Source organism: Salvelinus alpinus, chromosome 31 (genome assembly GCF_045679555.1).
Source record: "Salvelinus alpinus chromosome 31, SLU_Salpinus.1, whole genome shotgun sequence".
In the NCBI taxonomy this organism is placed as follows: domain Eukaryota; kingdom Metazoa; phylum Chordata; class Actinopteri; order Salmoniformes; family Salmonidae; genus Salvelinus; species Salvelinus alpinus.
In genome coordinates, this window is record NC_092116.1 from 19,738,089 (window position 1) to 19,757,284 (window position 19,196).

At 42.0% G+C, this 19,196-nt stretch overlaps 1 protein-coding gene across 3 annotated transcripts in view; it reads right to left on the reverse strand.

Annotated features, from left to right (window-relative positions):
• The window catches only part of LOC139561924 (galactose-3-O-sulfotransferase 3-like), an 81,245-nt gene that overhangs the window by 13,516 nt on the left and 48,533 nt on the right, over window positions 1-19,196 (reverse strand). For 2 of the 3 annotated variants that reach the window (XM_071379359.1, XM_071379358.1), the window contains exons 2-4: window positions 2,325-2,456; window positions 1,934-2,048; window positions 178-250 (exon numbers count right to left, since the gene is read on the reverse strand). In XM_071379359.1, coding sequence (XP_071235460.1) covers window positions 178-250; window positions 1,934-2,048; window positions 2,325-2,456 — 320 coding nt within the window. Of the gene's footprint in view, window positions 1-177; window positions 251-1,933; window positions 2,049-2,324; window positions 2,457-11,624; window positions 11,775-19,196 lie in introns of those variants that run through there. The other variant, XM_071379360.1, reaches the window with a different exon arrangement.

The window sequence follows — 19,196 nt, forward strand, 5'->3', positions numbered from 1 at the left end:
ACACATATTGAGGTTATTTATGATCAAATAACACAGTGTGCCGTAGTGGGCTGGAACAGCATGGGGGTGCCCTGTTTTGTAATGGGAGTGCCATTATAGCGTAACTACAGTCTGTGGACAAAATAGACCAAAGCAGTGTTATTGACAGGTAGATGGGGTAAAGGTAGTGGTAATCACCTGCTGATGCAGTAGAAGGCCACCAATCGGCAGAGGTCTGGGAAGCTGAGGGCGGAGCTCTCCAAGGCGAAGGCTGGGGATAGGACAGAGAGCGTTTGACACCAATCACATCTTTGTAACATTTGGCAGCACCCTTCACAGATCCGGCGCCAGGATAAAGTGAATAAGGGGGCAGTTGAAATCGTTGAGGGGGCACAATTGTTGGGGGTTCCTGCATTGGAATTATATTGAATTCTGCTTATATCACGCTATACCATAATAAACATAAAGCTAAAATGCTGAGACTCCTAGACCAGTGAGTGCTTTTGAAGTGACAGGTTGGCGTGAAATCTGTAACCCATCTCCGCTGTGCTGTATCAGCACAAAGGACAGCGACCTACACTGAAGCAAGGCCTGTTAGGCAATGAATATAGGCTACAAGATAGATAGGATAATTCACCTATTTCAAACAGCCTATGTGAATGCATCTGAATACTAGGTCCTTACCACAGTGCAGTGCATTTTAAATGCTCCTTGCTTGAGGATGCCTAGCAAATCCTTTGGTACCATCAATAGCATTCTTCCAGTTAGAATACCCAGCTTGGGTGAAGGCCTTGTCTGCGTTGGCATTGGACCCAACACAGAACTTTCGACATGGAAACCAAAATGCCGCATCTGCAGTAACCGAGGACTCCAGCCACTCTCTTCCTATGAACCAGTTGCTATTAAATGAACATTTTTTGGACAGAAAACCTGCGGCTAGGATTCTAGGCTAAGCTGGGCTGGCTCCTCTGTTCCAAGATAGTCAGGAACAGTCGGGGAAGGTGTAGTGGGCTCTTCACGTGAAATAGCTGGTGCTCGGCAGCATCATCCCTGCTGGGTTTGGCGGCGGCCTTGGTGGTTTGATTTCCGATATCCATCGTGGCAGTGGCAGATGAACTGGTTAGAGCTCTAGGGTAATAACACAAATGCCTTTTACAGCTAGCTAAGAAGCTAACTGAACTCTGTAGTGGTGAGGCAGAGTTGAGTGAAGGAGCTTCAATTGTAAACTTGACCTTTTATGAAAACCCAAAGGAGACATACCTAACCACCCAGTGGCTTTTCATAGCCCTGATACAGTGCAGATACAGATTTTGCGCCAACCTGTCACTCAATCATTTGAACTTTTTTTGCAATTTTTATTTAGGGGCATAAAACTAAAACTGAGGTGGCACAAGTTTCAATTGAGGGGGCGGAGTCCCCTTTTGTCCCCTCGTGGAGCCGGGCCTGATCTTTCATTGATTCACAGTGGATGTTGATCACATGCAGTCCTGTGTGTGACTGAAACTGTTCAAGTGTTTTACTGTTAGTTTAGAGCAGTGTTCCTCAACTCCAGTCCTCCAGTACCCCCAACAGAACACATTTTAACTTTAGCCCTGGACAAACACACTTGATTCAACTGGTCAATTATTCATCAATACCTCAATGAGTTGAATCAGGTGTGTTTGTCCAGGGCTTCAGGTAGCCTAGTGGTTAGAGCTTTGGGCCAGTAACCTAAAGGTTGCTGAATCGAATCCCTAAGCTGACAAGGTAAAAATCTGTCGTTCTGCCCCTGAACGAGGATGTAAACCCACAGTTCCCTGGTAGGGCGTCATCGTAAATAAGAATTTGTTCTTAACTGACTTGCCTAGTTCAACTAAAATGTGTGCTATTGGGGATACTTGAGGACTGGAGTTGAGAAGCTGTGTTTCATTGTTAGTTTAGAATGTTGGTGTAGCCTACATGTATGTGTACTCACTGGAGTCTTCCTCACATATGAGACACTCCTTAATGGAGGATGCTGCTCGGTCTGCGGTCACTCGGACACACAACAACTTCCTCTGGCTGGAGCTGCACTTACGCACCAGGAATGTCTACACACAGGGGCCGGCCATAAATATTGACAAACATTGTTAAACAAGTACTTATGGAACTGTTCAATAAGAACTGTCAATAACAAGGAAGTAAGAGTATGCTATGGTTGGGTTTTATTAGGGTTCTTTGTGAATACTTGGAGTGAGGAACTGTACAGTAAGTACAGTATACTACTCTATTGGAAAGCTATACTAAACATATACAGTTCACCTGGCAGTCAGGTTTAGTTAATTGATTAATTGATGGAATGATCTGATTGGCTTTCCCCTCCTCACCCCGACAGGTTCTCTGAGCAGGATATAGAGGGCGGAGTCAGCATTGATGGACAGCTGCAGCCAGACGGGGTGTGTGTGGAGGAGTCGGTCCAACACACTGAAACTCCGCTGGGACCCTAGATCCCCCTGCATCTAGATAGAACACAGGAAGGGGTCAATGTATAACACACAGACACAGACACACAATCTCTCTTGTCTCTCTTGTTTTCCCCCCTCTCTCTTCCTCTCTCTCAGAACTGCAGGCTGGATGTCACAGTGGTGACATTGTGTGGGCTGCCGGAGAGCGTTGCGAGCATAGCAGCAGATGGTTGCCTTGGTTACAGAGGCCTACACATCCTACCAGGCATTCCCACTCAGTAAGAACACCCCCCTCTCCCAACACGAGGCGATACACACCACACACACACACACAAATACACACACCAGGAGTGCAGGGAAACTACTGGCAAGGTGAAGTCTTCTTTTTATTTCTAGAAAGTATCATGACTTTCTCTCTTGCATACAAAACAAACAAAGTGTATTTATACCCAGTGTTTGATTGGTAATTCCTCTCCACTGGTTAACAACAATACAACACCCTCCTCCCTCGTATCAGACAGTCAGGTGAGCTGCAATTCTGAACAGGAATGAGTCTTTTGTTATTGTTTTCTTTGATGATGATAACATTAGTCAGAATAGGAGTCAGCCAAGTAGGAGAAATCACTTAGAAACAAGGAAGATAACACAATGATCAAATGTTCAAATGTTAATGTTGTCTAAACGCCTTTCTATAAAATAAGAAATGTTCTCTAGTGAGAAACAAGTCTCAAATGACAATAAACACCATGATTAGCCAGAGGTATAATGAGAACTCCAAGTCTTAGTAGTATCATTCATAAAGGTGTCACTTTGCCTCCCGAGTTGCGCAGTGGTCTAAGGCATCGCAGTGCTAGCTGTGTCACTAGAGATCCTGGTTTGAGTCCAGGCTCTGTCGCAGCTGGCCACGACCGGGAGACTTATGGGGTGGCGCACAATTGGCCTAGCGTCGTCCGGGTTAGAGGGTTTGGCCGGAAGCAATGCATGCTGACACGTTCTCCAGGTGTACGGTGTTTCCTCTGACACATTGGTGCGACTGGCTTCTGGGCTAAGCGGGCGTTGTGTCAAGAAGCAGTGCGGCTTGGCTGGGTTGTGTTTCGGAGGATGCACGGCTCTTGATCTTCGCCTCTCCCGAGTCCGTAAGGGAGTTACAGCGATGAGACAAGACTGTAACTACCAATTGGATACCACGAAATTGGGGAGAAAAAGGGGGTAAAATTCTTTTTTTCACTTTATCATCATAACCTATCTTTATTCATTTCTACCAACCTAATCACCTGCCTGAGGTCACCCATCTCTAGAGCCAGGAGTTTCTCCCAACCACAATACCAGACTAGGAAAAACTCATGAACCTACTCGATTCCCTGGTCTTCATAAACTGATTTAACATGGTAATGGAAAACACACGTGACACACATACACACACATCCTGTGCTCTCTATAACTAACATAAACAACCTCCCACCTCCAGTGAGTGTGCAGGGCAGTGTAGGGGTCACCCATACTTACTTCCAGGTCTCCCTTACATAAAACACAACACAGCCCCCACACACACACAGAGACTTATGTAATTCCCAGAAAGGGAGAGAGAGACAGAGAGCAAGATAGAGAGGGAGAGAAAAAGTCTGATATGTTATATCTCTAGGAAGAGAATGTAATAGATGTTTGTCTTGTTTGTCAGTTATTCTTACATGGACTTGTAAAGGAAAACATGTGTTATGGTCTTAAGGACAGGCAGGAGGGAAAGGATAAAGTGCAAAATGTGTGGTTTAATCCACAAAGTAATGGTTGTGATGGTAGCTGTGATTATGGTAGATAAGAAATTCAGCAAAATAGGCAAAAAATAATTACAAAAACAAGCAAAAGATTAGCAAAAACAAATTTCTCCAAAGAAATTAAAATGTTAAATGTACTCAATCCAACAATCCGGATTCACCCTAATGGTGTAAGAAACAGGCGATGGGTAGGGTACTTGGGGTAATCTCAAGATGTCACCAAATTATTTCCCCAACACTTTCCCTGGCTGCCACTGCTGTTGCGCAACAAAAAATGTCCTCTGTGTCCTCACAACGTTTGGAGATATTTCAACAAAACGATTTTTTGGTAAATTGATCAAATTTTTTGACATTTTGAAAAAGTTGTAGATGCATTCCAATGAAGATAGATCTATAATTAAAACACATATATATGCAAGTAGGAAAGCCTTAAGTTTGGAGTAAAGTAGGAATATGTTGGATGAGTGTGTTGGGGGCACCCCCCTCCCCCCGGGGATAGTTACCCCTTTATGGTTATGAATGTGTTTCCACCTGTCAGTTAATGCTAGTTTATGCTAACTTGCTAGCTAGCAACTTCACTAGCAATAAATGCTAGCCAGCTAGCCAGTTACCACAAGCTGCTAGGAGTGCTAGCTAGCAACCTTACTACCAGATTATTTGAGGTAAAATACATAAAAAAATATAACATAACTTAATGTCAGTTGTAAATGTTTCCACTAGTCACTGATAGCTTTAGAGTTAATGTTACTTTATAGCCTTTTAGCTATTTACCCCAGTACTTTAAAAAACCGCAACCTTTTCTAAAAACAAGATTTCATACAATACCTACAACTGTTAACTGTAGCCATTTATTTCCCTTTATAGTTTATACGCCTCAGCATGAACTTCATCCACGTATACCCACTTTTTCCCAAACGTTGCTTTTTAGTGTCAGAAATTAGACATTGTTCCTGTGGGGGGGGGGGGCTAGTTACCCTATTGTCAGGACAAAATACAGCCTACCCATGTACAAATACCTTGAGACTCCATTGGCAAAACCATTGCCTCAACAAGCAGCATACCACCCTGCATCCCACTGCCGTCTTGCTTCTAAAGCTAAGCAGGGTTGGTCCTGGATGGGAGACCAGATGCTGCTGGAAGTGCTGTTGGAGGACCAGTAGGAGGCCCCCTTTCCTCTGGTCTAAAAAAAGATCCCAATGCCCCAGGGCAGTGATTGGGGACAGTGCCCTGTGTAGGGTGCTGTCTTTCGGATGGGACGTTAAATGGTGTCTGGTCACTAAAGATCCCATGGCACTTATCGTAAGAGTAGGGGTGTTAACCCTGGTGTCCTGGCTAAATTCCCAATCTGGCACTCATACCATCACGATCACCTAATCATTCCCAGCTTACAATTGTCTCATTCCTCTCCCCTGTAACTATTCCCCAGGTCATTGCTATGAATGAGAATGTGTTCTCAGTCAGTTTACCTGGTAAAATATAAAACATAACCAAAATGACAGAACCCGCGGGGAAGCGAGGTAAGCTCTTCTGAAGCAACTGCGAATATACGTGCACGAGCGGAGCTCTGAAAAGCAGCAACACAACAGTCGCATGACAAACATAAGGGGTGTGTTCAGTTTAATTAAATGTTTGCTAAGTTGCGTGACGGTCTGTACTGAACTACACGTTTCCCCCAAATGTTCTTGAACAGACGTTGAGGTACGTTAGAGAGGAAGAGGCAAAGCAAGAGGTTTTACGCCGCCCAATATCTGTCCATGAAAATAAAATAAAAATCATTTTTGTATGAAGGTCAATGAGAGCGTCAAACTGGGTTTACACATTTTTTTATTTCTAATTGGCTATGTGAGGCTTATTGGATCTAATATATGTAATAGAAGTAGCGTATTGGTTAGGTTGTTACAAATGCATTGATATAAGTGGACAACTTTATATATGAGTCGTGCCTGTTGTCATAGAGATAGAGGACCACATTATGGATATAACCCTTGGGCTCCCGTGTGGTGCAGCGGTCTAAGGCACTGCATCTCATTGCTAGAGGCATCACTACAAACACACTGGTTCAAATCCAGGCTGTATCGCAACCCCTAGGGTGGCGCACAATTGGTCCAGCGTCGTCCATGTTTGGCTGGTGTAGGCCGTCACTGTAAATAAGAATTTGTTCTTGACTTGCTTAGTTAAATAAAGTTCTTTTTTTTTTAAAGCATTGACATTGCCATGGATGGCTTCCACCATTTTAAAGTAGTCAACTGGGTGGGGATTCTTATGAGTTGGGAGCAATCAGCCAATAATGTTTAGGTATTTCCATCGAAAAGGACCCATGAGCACCAACATGTGAAGTTCATAGGAACATATCAAATTGGGTGTCAAATGAAAGCTAAGAGTCTATATTTTAGGGAAATTAAGGCATTGATACATTAAAAAATCCATATGAATTAAGTGAAGCCTTTGATTTCTGGATAAACAGATGGAAAAGTGGTCTTAGAAAACATCTACCAGAAAAAGTACCAGAAATACATCAAAACACAATCATGTTGATGTAAAGACCCCTGCCAACTAATATTAACACATATTTAGTTTGGGAGAAATTGTTTACCTTCTGTAAGTTTAAGAAATATTGCCTTGTGCCTTGGGTTTGCAAAGGGAGGGTATATTACAGGAAACTTTCTAAGTTTACCAGTAAACTACCAGAATGTTGCCATCTTTCATGGATTTTGGGTACTTCAGATTATCACAGGTGTCTGTAATTATCTCTGGCCCTCTGTGTGGCCTTATCACATGTCAAATATATAAAATAATTGAATAAGATGATAAAAATGTATATACTGTACCAGTCAAATGTTTTGACACACCTACTCATTCAAGGGTTAATGTTTTACTATTTTCTACATTGTAGAATAATGAAGACAACAAAACTATGAAATAACACATGGAATCATGTAGTAGCCAGAAAAGTGTTAAACAAATCAAAATATATTTTATATTTGAGATTCTTCAAAGTAGCCACCCTTTGCCTTTATGACAGTTTTGCACACTCTTGGCATTCTCTCAACCAGCTTCATGAGGTAGTCACCTGGAATGCATTTCAATTAACAGGTGTGCCTTGTTAATTTGTGGAATTTCTTTCGTTTTAAATGTGTATGAACCAATCAGTTGTGTTGTGACAAGGTAGGGGTGGTATACAGAAGATAGCCCTATTTGGTAAAAGACCAAATCCATATTATGGCAAGAACAGCTCAAATAAGCAAAGAGAAACGACAGTACATCATTACTTTAAGACATGAAGGTCAGCCAATCCAGAAAATTTCAACAACTTGGAAAGTTTCTTCAAGTGCAGTTGCAAAAACCATCAAGAGCTATGATGAAACTGGCTCTTATGAGGACCGCCACAGTAAAGGAAGACCCAGAGTTACCTATGCTGCAGAGGATAAGTTCATTAGAGTTACCAGCCTCAGAAATGAACAGGCACATCTCAACATCAACTGTTCAGAGGAGACTGCGTGAATCAGGCCTTCATGGTCGAATTACTGCAAAGAAACCACTACTAAGGGACACCAAAAAGAAGAAGACTTGCTTGGGCCAAGAAACACTAGCAATGGACATTATACTGGTGGAAATCTGTCCTTTGGTCTGATGAGTCCAAATTTGAGATGTTTGGTTCCAACCGCCGTGTCTTTGTGAGAAGCAAAGTAGGTGAACGGACGATCTCCGCAAGTGTGGTTCCCACCGTGAAGCATGGAGAAGGAGGTGTGGTGACACTGTCAGTGATTTATTTTCGAATTCAAGGCACACTTTAACCAGCATGGCTACCACAGCATTCTTCAGTGATACGCTGTCCCATCTGGTTTGCACTTAGTGGGACTATCATTTGTTTATCAACAGGACAATGACCCAAAAGTCAGGTTTGTAGGCCTCATTGCTCGCACACACTTTTTCAGTTCTGCCCACAAATTTCCTATAGGATTGAGGTCAGGGCAAAGTGATGGCCACTCCAATACCTTAACTTTGTCGTTCTTAAGCCATTTTGCCACAACATTGGAAGTATGCTTGGGGTCATTGTCCATTTGGAAGACCCATTTGCAACCAAGCTTTAACTTCCGGACTGATGTCTTGAGATGTTGCTTCAATATATCCACATACTTTTCTTTCCTCGTGATGCCATCTATTTTGTGGAATGCACGAGTCCCTCCTGCAGCAAAGCACCCCCACAACATGATGCTGCCACCCCCGTGCTTCATGGTTGGGATGGTGTTCTTTGGCTTGCAAGCGTCCCCCTTTTTCCTCCAAACATAACAATGGTCATTACTGCCAAACAGTTCTATTTTTGTTTCATCAGACCAGAGGACATTTCTCCAAAAAGTACGATCTTTGTCCCCATGTGCAGTTGCAAACTGTAGTCTGGCTTTTTTATGGCGGTTTTGGAGCAGTGGCATCTTCCTTGCTGAGCGGCCTTTCAGGTTATGTCGATATAGGACTCGTTTTACTGTGGATGTAGATACTTTTATACCTGTTTCCTCCAGCATCTTCACAAGGTCCTTTGCTGTTCTGGGATTGATTTGCACTTTTCGCACCAAAGAAAGCTCATCTCTAGGAGACAGAACGCATCTCCTTCCTGAGCGGTATAAACATCATTGTCCCATGGTGTTTATACTTGCGTACTATTGTTTGTACAGATGAACGTGGTACCTTCAGGCGTTTGGAAATTGCTCCCAAGGATGAACCAGACTTGTGGGGGTCTACATTTTTCTTTTACTGAGGTCTTGGCTGATTTCTTTTGATTTTCCCATGATGTCAAGCAAAGAGGCACTGAGTTTGAAGGTAGGCCTTGAAATACATCCACAGGTACACCTCCAATTGACTCAAATGATGTCAATTAGCCTATCAGAAGTTTCTAAAGCATGACATCATTTTCTGGAATTTTCCAAGCTGTTTAAAGGCACAGTCAATTTAGTGTATGATAACTTCTGACCCACTGGAATTGTGATACAGTGAATTATAAGTGAAATAATCTGTCTGTAAACAATTGTTGGAAATATTACTTGTGTCATGCACAAAGTAGATGTCCTAACCGACTTGCCAAAACTATAGTTTGTTAACAAGAAATTTGTGGAGTGGTTGAAAAACGAGTTTTAATGACTCCAACCTAAGTGTATGTATACTTCTGACTTCAACGGTATAAAAAATGAATACTATATATGAATACATTTTAAAAAAGTTATTCAAGTATAACATTACCAACGTTATAATAAATTGCCATAGATTTTATGTTAATTACCAAATGACTGAAGATTACAGTAACCGTGGTAAATCACAAATCACTTTGCAAACCTACCTGTGCCTTGTAATTCCCACATATCTTTAAGATATTTTCTCATTTCTCTCCCTCATGAGGAGGATAATGAAAGTTCACAGAAATAACAAGTAATTGTAGATGTGTGATTTTACTGATATCAATTTTGTTTATGTATTATTAAGTGATTAAAACCAAATTGGTAATGACATTACCAAAAATTCAGTAACGGAATTACTGCAACTGAATTGGTTACAATGGGAAATCATTATTTTTTACAAACCACAGTCAACTGCTACAGTCCTCCAGTGTTAATTTTGGCACTCTTTTTTTAGATTTAGTCTAGTCTTCATGATATTTTAGTCAAAATGACCAAGTCTTAGTCACATTTTTGTCATTTGAATAATGGTTTAGTCAAGTTATTGTCAAAATGATGATAACAGAGGGCCATTTTGGTCAACTAAATGCTCTTTCTTTTTAGTCACATGACATTTGCATTGCCTCATGAACCTACAGTGCACTCGGAAAGTGTTCAGACCCCTGGACTTTATCCACATTTTGTTACATTACAGCCTTATCTAAAATTGATGAAATCGTTTTTTGTCTTCCTCATCAATCTACACACAGTACCCCATAACATTTTTAGCAAATGTATAACATTAAAAAAAACGGAAATATCACATTTACATAAATATTAAAACCCTTTACTCAGTACTTTGTTGAAGCACCTTTGGAAGCGTTGAGTCTTCAAAGGTATGACGATACTGTATTTGGTATAAGCTTGGTACACCTGTATTTGGGGAGTTTCTCCCATTCTTCTCTGCAGATCCTCTCAAGCTCTGTCAGGTTGGATGGGGACCGGCGCTGCACAGCTATTTTCAGGTCTCTCCAGAGATATTCCATTGGGTTCAAGTCCGGGCTCTGGCTGGGCCACTCGAGGAAATTGAGACTTGTCCCGAAGCCACTCCTGTGTTGTCTTGGCTGTGTGATTAGGGTCGTTGTCCTGTTGGAAGGTGAACTTTCATCCCAGTCTGAGGTCCTGAGCATTCTGGAGCAGGTTTTCATCAAGGATCTCTCTGCACTTTGCTCCATTCATCTTTCCCTCCATCCTGACTAGTCTCCTAGTCCGTGCTACTGAAAAACATCCCCACAGCATGATGCTGCCACCACCATGCTTCACCGTAGGGATGGTGCCAGGTTTCCTCCTGACATGACGCTTGGCATTCAGGCCAAAGAATCTTGTTTATCATGGTCTGAGAGTCCTTAAGTGCCTTTTGACAAACTCAAAGCGGGTTGTCATGTGCCTTTTACTGAGGAGTGGCTTCCATCTGGCCACACTACCATAAAGGCCTGATTGGTGGAGTGCTGCAGAGATAGTTGTCCTTCTGGAAGGTTCTCCCTTCTCCAGAGGAACTCTGGAGCTCTGTCAGAGTAACCATCGGATTCTTGGTCACCACCCTGACCAAGGCCCTTTTCCCAGATTGCTCAGTTTGGCCGGGTGGCCAGCTCTAGGAAGAGTCTTGGTGGTTCCAAACTTCTTCCATTTATGAATGATGGAAGCCACTGTGTTCTTGGGACCTTCAATGCTGCAGAAATTAATGTCCAATCAATTTAATTTACTACAGGTGGACTCCAATCAAGTTGTAGAAACATCTCACAGATGATCAATGGAAACAGGATGCACCTGAGCTCAATTTCGAGTCTCATAGCAAAAGGTATGAAGACTTATGTAAATAAGGTATTTCAGTTTTTCATACATAAAAACCTGTTTTCGCTTTGTCATTATGGGGTATTGTGTGTAGATTGATGAGGCTTTTTTAATTGTATTTCATCTATTTTAGAATAAGGCTGTAACTTAACAAAATGTGGAAAAAGTCAAGGGGTCTGAATACTTTCTGAACGCACTGTATAGTAAACATAAATCACTGACTTCCATGTGCACAAACATACATAGCCTTGTCCTACCAACATATTTTTCTGCATAATGTCCTATTCTTTTCCCAACAGCAGACATATGCCAAATATAGAATATATAAGATTTATCTGGCCATGTAAATTCAGCCTACATAGATATTGCACTTTACACAAAAAACAAACAGGCCCACACAAGCGCAGCGAGCGAGCGAGAGAGAGCGCGCGAGAGAGAAAGAGTACCATAATCACCAGATGGTGTCGAAAAGTAGTATGGGGATGCACCTCCGTCACTGCGTCGCCTCAATGCCTTTGTTAACAACGTTCCACAGACGCCGCAGCCACATTGGTGTCCAAAAGTAGAACGGGAACTAATGACTGTTTCGCCCAGTGAGTACTGTAGTCGAGTCACTGAACCTAGTGTCCAAATCGAGTCCCAATGGTTGGGTCACAAGTCAAGTCACGAGTCCCTATGGCTGAAATCCAAGTCCCAGTGCTCAAATCTGAGTCACTGGGTCCACATTAACAAATAAAAAAGAGATTGTGCTACTACCAGTCAGATATAGTGTAGTGGCAAGGGGAATGTAGTCAACAAATGGTTTGCTATTACATTTACATTTACATTTAAGTCATTTAGCTGACGCTCTTATCCAGAGCGACTTACAAATTGGACAGTTCATACATATTCATCCTGGTCCCCCCGTGGGGAATGAACCCACAACCCTGGCGTTGCAAGCGCCATGCTCTACCAACTGAGCCACACGGGACCGAGCCAACTGAGCCATGCTATCCCCTTTCCTTTCTTTCTGTGGCACCAAATGTTTGCTTATAGACTCCTGGTAATGTTACCAGGGCCATGTTCTGTTGCAGAACGTTCTCGAACGTTGCAGAAAAAAATATATTGAATAGAGCCGATGTTATTCCTTATTCAACATATCAGAGGCATGTTTGTTCTTCATAACATATTTATATTTGAACATATATGAACGTTCCAAAACGTTGCGTCCTACTGAACGCTCCCCAGATTGTTAGCTAATTTTTATTTTACCTTTATTTAACTAGGCAGTCAGTTAAGAACACATTCTTATTTTCAATGACGGCCTAGGAACAGTGGGTTAACTGCCTTGTTCAGGGGCAGAACGACAGATGTTTACCATGTCAGCTCGGGGATTCAATCTTGCAACCTTTCGGGTTACTAGTCCAACACTCTAACTACTAGGATACCTGCCGCATAATGAGGTAACATGACTGGTGAACAAGGTGTAGCCTAAACAAATGGTTAACGGTCCTGTCCGCAAGTAGCCACGTTTTATAGCTACATCGTTGTTTTACTATTAAACTCAATGATGCTATTGTTTTTAATTTCGTAAAGCAACTTGTGTTTCTTTACCAGGCAAAGGCTAGAAGGCTGGTGGTGACTACCTACGGGGAAGCAAGAGTCGCCTGCACGATGTGTATAATCGGAGACGGAGCCGGAGCAGAGCCAGTCTGCCCATACTGATTACTTGCTCCCCGCAGCTCACCAGCTGATTTAGGCTGTGTGTGCTGGGTGTTGCATGTCCTTCACACTGCTGAACAGAACTGCGCTGCACATCTGTGCTGCTAATATTAATTGTGCTTATCACTAAGCTCTCAATCTACAAAAACTCTTGTCAAGTCCATTTAGTAGTCGCACTTTAGTCAGAGATAATTTCGTCTTGTGATAGTCAACTGAAATTAAAAAAAATATTTCCTTTAGTTATAGTTTTTGGTGTATATTTAGTCAGTTAAAGTCTCGAAGATTGCCACTGAAAAACATGTTGACGAAATGATCACTACTGTCCTCCCTTCCACTGCCATACTGTTACGTCAACTGATAACTGTTAATGTCGTCAAAGCAAAAGAGTTTAAACAGTCTGGAGAATATCTCTCTCCCTCCCTCCCCATGAACACACTCTTTTCATTTACTGTAACCGGCATCCTCACCCACTGAGCACCTACAGACACCAGACATCCATGAAAGTTGACATTTGGTCAGTCCACCCTGGCCTTGATGTTAACTTCCACAGACAGGGTCAGATTTGTTCCAGTCTGGTCTATCATAGAAGTATGTTTCACAAGTTTGGATAGCACAGTACAGTGAGTAGAGCACTGTAGAGTACAGTACAACACAGTACAGTAGTACAATACAGTAGAATAAAGAAAAGTAGAATATACCACAGTATATTGTAATGTACTGTACTGAACTCTGTTGTATTGTACTGCACTGCACTGTACTCTACTGTGCTGTGCAGCGATGTCCAAACTTGTGAAACATGAGGACAATGACATTCATATCCATAATTATGCATTTCTGTGTACTACAGATCAGGGAGCCATGATGTAATTCTGTTACCGTAATTCCGTTACCAGGTGTATATCCACTTCACTTACTGTAGTTCAATAGCCAAAATAGATTTTTTCCAAACTCAAGGTGCCATGTCATAGCTGACACCCCATTCTTTCTGCAGACATCTTTTGAACTTAATTCGGAGCAGAGTTTTTGGGAAACATGGTCGCATAAAAACCTGAGGGAGATTTGACCATAATTCCATTACCAAAGTTGGCATCTGTACCATTCTTCTACCAAATTTGTTTTTGTGAATGTTTTATTGGAAATCGTTAAATGTAGTCCTTGTGCATAGATATGTATGGTTTGTTAAACTTTGGCATACATTTTAAAGTGAAAAAAAAACTCAAGGTGTAATTCCGTTACCGTGGAATTGCTCTACTTTAAAATGGAGATAGCCTCAATGGCACTGCCCATGCAGTCATAGACGGTATAATGTCACAGATACAAAGATGAGTCATCCATCTATCTCTAAGGCATGTTGTTCACACGTGTATCTGCCCTCTAATTGGCTAAAATGGTCCTATCTGATCTCGCCTCCTCCCACCTGCCTTCCATCTTTGAGGACATATTTGTATTGTTAGAGCGGTCACTTGACTATTTTGCAGTGGAGGCTCCTCAGGGGAGGATGTAAATGTAAATGTTCAAACATTAAAAAGTTATCCTTTTTAGATAAAACTATACTAAATATAATCACGTCACCAAATAATTCATTAAAACACACTATTTTGCAAAGGTCAACAGTAGCCTCAACAGCACTCTGTAGGGTAGCACCATGGTGTAGCCGGGGGACAGCTAGCTTCCGTCCTCCTCTGAGTACATTGACTTCAATACAAAACCTAGGAGGCTCATGGTTCTCATCTCCTTCCATAGACTTACACAGCAACTGTGTTTACGCGTGATCAGGAGTGTATTCATTCTGCCGATTCTGTTGAAAAACGTTTCTTACACAGAAGCAAAGAGAACAAAACAGGGATAAACATACCTGCATTTGTTCAATAGAAACTCTCGTTTGCAACTGTTGGACTAATGATTACACCCACTATTAGCTAGATGCAGGCAAGAGTGTGCAAGGCAGTATTGAATGTCACTGTCTGTCCATGTGTCACTGTCTGTCACATCAAATTTGTGTCTCGACCTGTGTGCACCTACATTGTAAACTTTCATTCATAGGCTAGGTTGCAGCAACCTCCTGATAGGTATAGGGAAAATGTGAGTATCATGTAGTAGCCTAAACCTTTCACTGTTACATTGAACTGGGTGAATGGAATATGAATGACAGTCATCCAATATACTGTAATAGAAATAAGACACTGACCGCCACTGCTATCTTGTCAACATAATAGACAATCTTTGGGTGTTTGCTACGTTTGGTGGGTGTGGCATGAAGCAGACGTATTTAAAGGGCAGCGGCCATGCTGACAGCGTTCCCGAACCCCTCCCCGTTTTCAACTGGTTGTTCAGAACGACACCTTTTCTGTTTAAATGAATGTTGCACACCGTTTTTTTAGACTGAACACAGCCAAGGTAAGAATACATTTAATTAAGTTGTCAAAATAAATGCACAAACTGAAATAAATAATTTAACAAAAATGACACAGCTAACTGGGGGCACTTGCTAGCAATAATGGGACTACTTAGCAGTTGCAGTACACAACACGTTGAAAACTAATAGAAAAGTCAGGATGTCACAATTTACCCAAAAGCGCACTGCAAGAACGCATGCCGCCATTACAAGACTGGGCTGTAATTTAAGTAAAAGACTAGAAAATGTAGTCTAGTTCACTGAAGTCTTCCTCATGTCATGTTGCATTAACACAAATTAATCTATCAGGACAAGACCCGGTTCAAATTCCAATGGAACATTTTACATGTAAAGGCCAACATAAAGCATTTGAGTTTATTACTTGTCAGCGTTGGTCTAAATCAATTGTAATCCACAGAGAACAGTGACACGGCCATAGAATCCATTTAAAGAGGTTTAACAGGGGGCGACAGGAGGACAGATGCCAGCATGATGTACTGTAGTAGTACTAGAGAAGCTTGGTACAGTATGCAGAGAGCTTGCTTGCTAACAAGGAATTGGAGATGAGGGAGAATGGGCGAGGAGAGAGTCTGAGGTGGATGAAAGAGAGTGGCAGGCCTGGTAGGGCAGACCCCTGGGGAAGCAAGAAGTAGAGCGATAGAGTGAAAAGGAGATGGATGGAGAGACAGAGAAGAGATGTGTGTCTCTCTACAGCATCACAGAGAGAGAGAGAGAGAGAGAGAGAACAAGACCTTTAGTTTGAAAGTAAGCAGCAGCCAGCAGTGACAGCGACGGAGGAGAGAACAAGGAAAGAGAGAGCGAGAGAATGAGGAGTCAGAGAAGGAAGAGAATAAGAAAACATTGCAGCAAAAACCTTAAATTAGTGTGAGTGTCAGACACAGAGAATACAGTTAATAGATAGTAGAGGAGGGCAAGACTTGAATGTGTTTACAATATATTGGAATAGAGTGGACCAGTGCACTAGGTAGAAGTGGCTAGTAGTTCTGGAACTCTGACATTTGGACTGTTTAAAGAGTAGATTTTACAATACGTTGTTACTTTATGATGACTCAGAATAGATTCGGATTCTGAATAACAACGCAGGCTTTCTAATGTCTGGGGATGATATTGGCGAAGTCATCTATGTAGTACGGAGAGGGCAAAGATTCAAACGGCTCGTCAGAATAGGGACGTACTACATGATATCTATAGATCACCAGACATCAATGGATGTCATCACTTCCTGTACATAAGAGCCAATTATGTCAAAGCTATATACAGAAATAATTGCAAAGTAAGGTTGTGGAGTGAAACCATTCAATGTGACTAATGCAAGTGGATAATTGCTGTGTGAATCTACCTTGTGTGTGTGTGTGTGGGGGAGGGGGGGCACAGGGGTCCTTCAGACAGGTTTCTGTTTGAGTGGCTGTAAAGAGCTGTTGTTGGGGAGTTTGAGGGTAGAGTGACGGGAGAGAAAGAAAGAGAGGAAATAGAGAGTGGGAGGGAAACGGAGAGAGAGAGAGAGATGGGGGGGTGCGCTCCTATTAAAGTATCTCTATTTTAATTTATTTGTCTTGTTTGCCATTTCTTCTAACATGGACTTCGCTGTAATTTAGAGAGAGCAATAAGGAGGCAGGCAGCAGCAGAATGAGTCAGACCATCACTTAGGCTGTGGGTGAAGTAGCGAGGAGAGTTGAGCTGTTAGCATAACTGTGAATATTCATAATTTTAGCCCTGAAATGGCCAATGGACAAGACAGTGATTCAGATCAGCCAGGAACTATGATGATAAGTGCCCAGTCCATCTCAGCTTATCTCATCAGATCAACAGTTAAACCTGCATCGGTGGCTGGCTAACGTCTGTTATACCCATCATGTATGTCAGTGAGTGTCAATGTTCTTTATCAAGACAAGCTCATAACAGTTTATGCCGTGTAGACTATACATTTTCATGTGCACTGATGTAAGATCAGATTTTCTTTCTGTCCAACGACTGAGGTAGTTATAAACTGGTCCCGGATCAGTGAAGACAGCTCCCTCTGCAGTCGTTACAGAACCTAGACACTAGGGCTGACCCCAATTAGTTGACTGGTCGATTGTTTGGTCGTTAGGCTGTTGGTCGACCGAGACTGTTTTAGTCGAGCAGTAAAAAAAAATATATATATATCTCAGTGAACCGAAAATGTGGTCGGAGTCTCCATATGGAGGGTGTGATGCAATTGCGGAGCCTGCAGAGGCCAAATCGAGCTCTGTACCGCATCGCCATGCACCAAATGTTTGAAAAATGCAGAGGGCTCTGTATAGCTCCGCATTGACATGATTGGTTGACGGTAGGTGGGGGCGGTACATCCTGTATAAACACAAACTCACTTCCTTGACAACTTCCTTCACAACAGCTCTGCACTGCTCCACGAAGAGCAAGAGATATGAATGCCCTTACTTCTGCTGAGGCCGTATCACTGTAAATGCTACATGGCAAATGCAGATGTCGGATTGACCATGCACCCAGATGCACAATACACTTCTTTCTCCAGAATGCACTCTCTCCCGCTAATTTGTGCGCATTCATTGTTTCATTACTTAATTGTGTGAATTGTTTGCGTCTGATTGTTAGTGTGTTAGTGGGACTATCATTTGTTTTTCAACAGGACAGTGACCCAAAACCCACCTCCAGGCTCTGTAAGGGCTATTTGACCAAGGAGAGTGATGGAGTGCTGCATCAGATGACTTGGCCTTCACAATCACCCGACCTCAATTGAGATGGTTTGGGATGAGTTGGACCGCAGAGTGAAGGAAAATCAGCCAACAAGTGTTGAGCATATGGAGGAACTCCTTCAAGACTGTTGGAAAAGCATTCCTCATTAAGCTGGTTGAGAGAATGCCGAGAATGTGCAAAGCTGTCAAGGCAAAGGGTGGCTACTTTGAAGAATCTAAAATATATTTAGATTTGTTTAACACTCTTTTGGTTACTACATGATTCCATATGTGTTGTTTCGTGATTTTGATGTCTTCACTATTAATCTACAATGCAGAAAAGAGTAAAAATAAAGAAAAACCCTTGAATGAGCAGGTGTGTCCAAATTTTTGACTGGTACTGTAAATCACCTGTAGTACATTTACCATTCATTCCTATAATTTCTAATCTACAATGTTTGTTACTTTGGTTACGATAATTTGTTTTAATGCATTCAATATTATTATTATAGTATTTCCATTGTCATTGTCGGAGTGGACACATTGCTTGCAGAGTACACAACCTATGCTACACTTGTGAGAAACAAGTTTTGGTTTATCTCATTCCATTTACGAGTTTTGTAAATTTAGCCATTGTCTTTTGTTTGGAGCGCTCCTGTCAATGTTGAATAAGGACGCGCATGCATAGATGTATGCCTATAGGCTACCTGGCCTGCGTGCAAATGTAGGCATATCAATGTGCCCATTTAGGGATCTGATAGTATTTCTGATTGGCTTAACACACCACCACTAATGACCTGTGGAGCTTCTCAAAGTAATGTTTTCTCCACCTTAAACAGCAAGTAAACAAAGTCTGTTTTAACCTCCACTGAGAATTACAATAGTTCCTCAATGTATTTGAAAAATCTTTCCAGCTTTCTTCGGTTTATATTTAGGTGCAGGAGTTCCACAATGATTTTGAGCTAATATTCTATAAGAGGAACAGGAGCTCAAGCAGAAGAACATTTGAGAAGAGGTACTCAGCTCTGGTGAGCACCTGCCCAAGTCAAGCACTGCTTCTTATCCCTTGCGCAAATAGCCTGCAGCTGTGTTTGTCCCGAGCTCACTGTCCGGAAACTCTGAGGGCCAAGAATATTTTATACAATGTTGCAAGTTCGCTAGCACAAGCTTCTGGCTGGACCCATAGTTAATAGAATGTTTCAAGTTCGTTGCAGACAGGCCATGTGTAGCCAATGTGA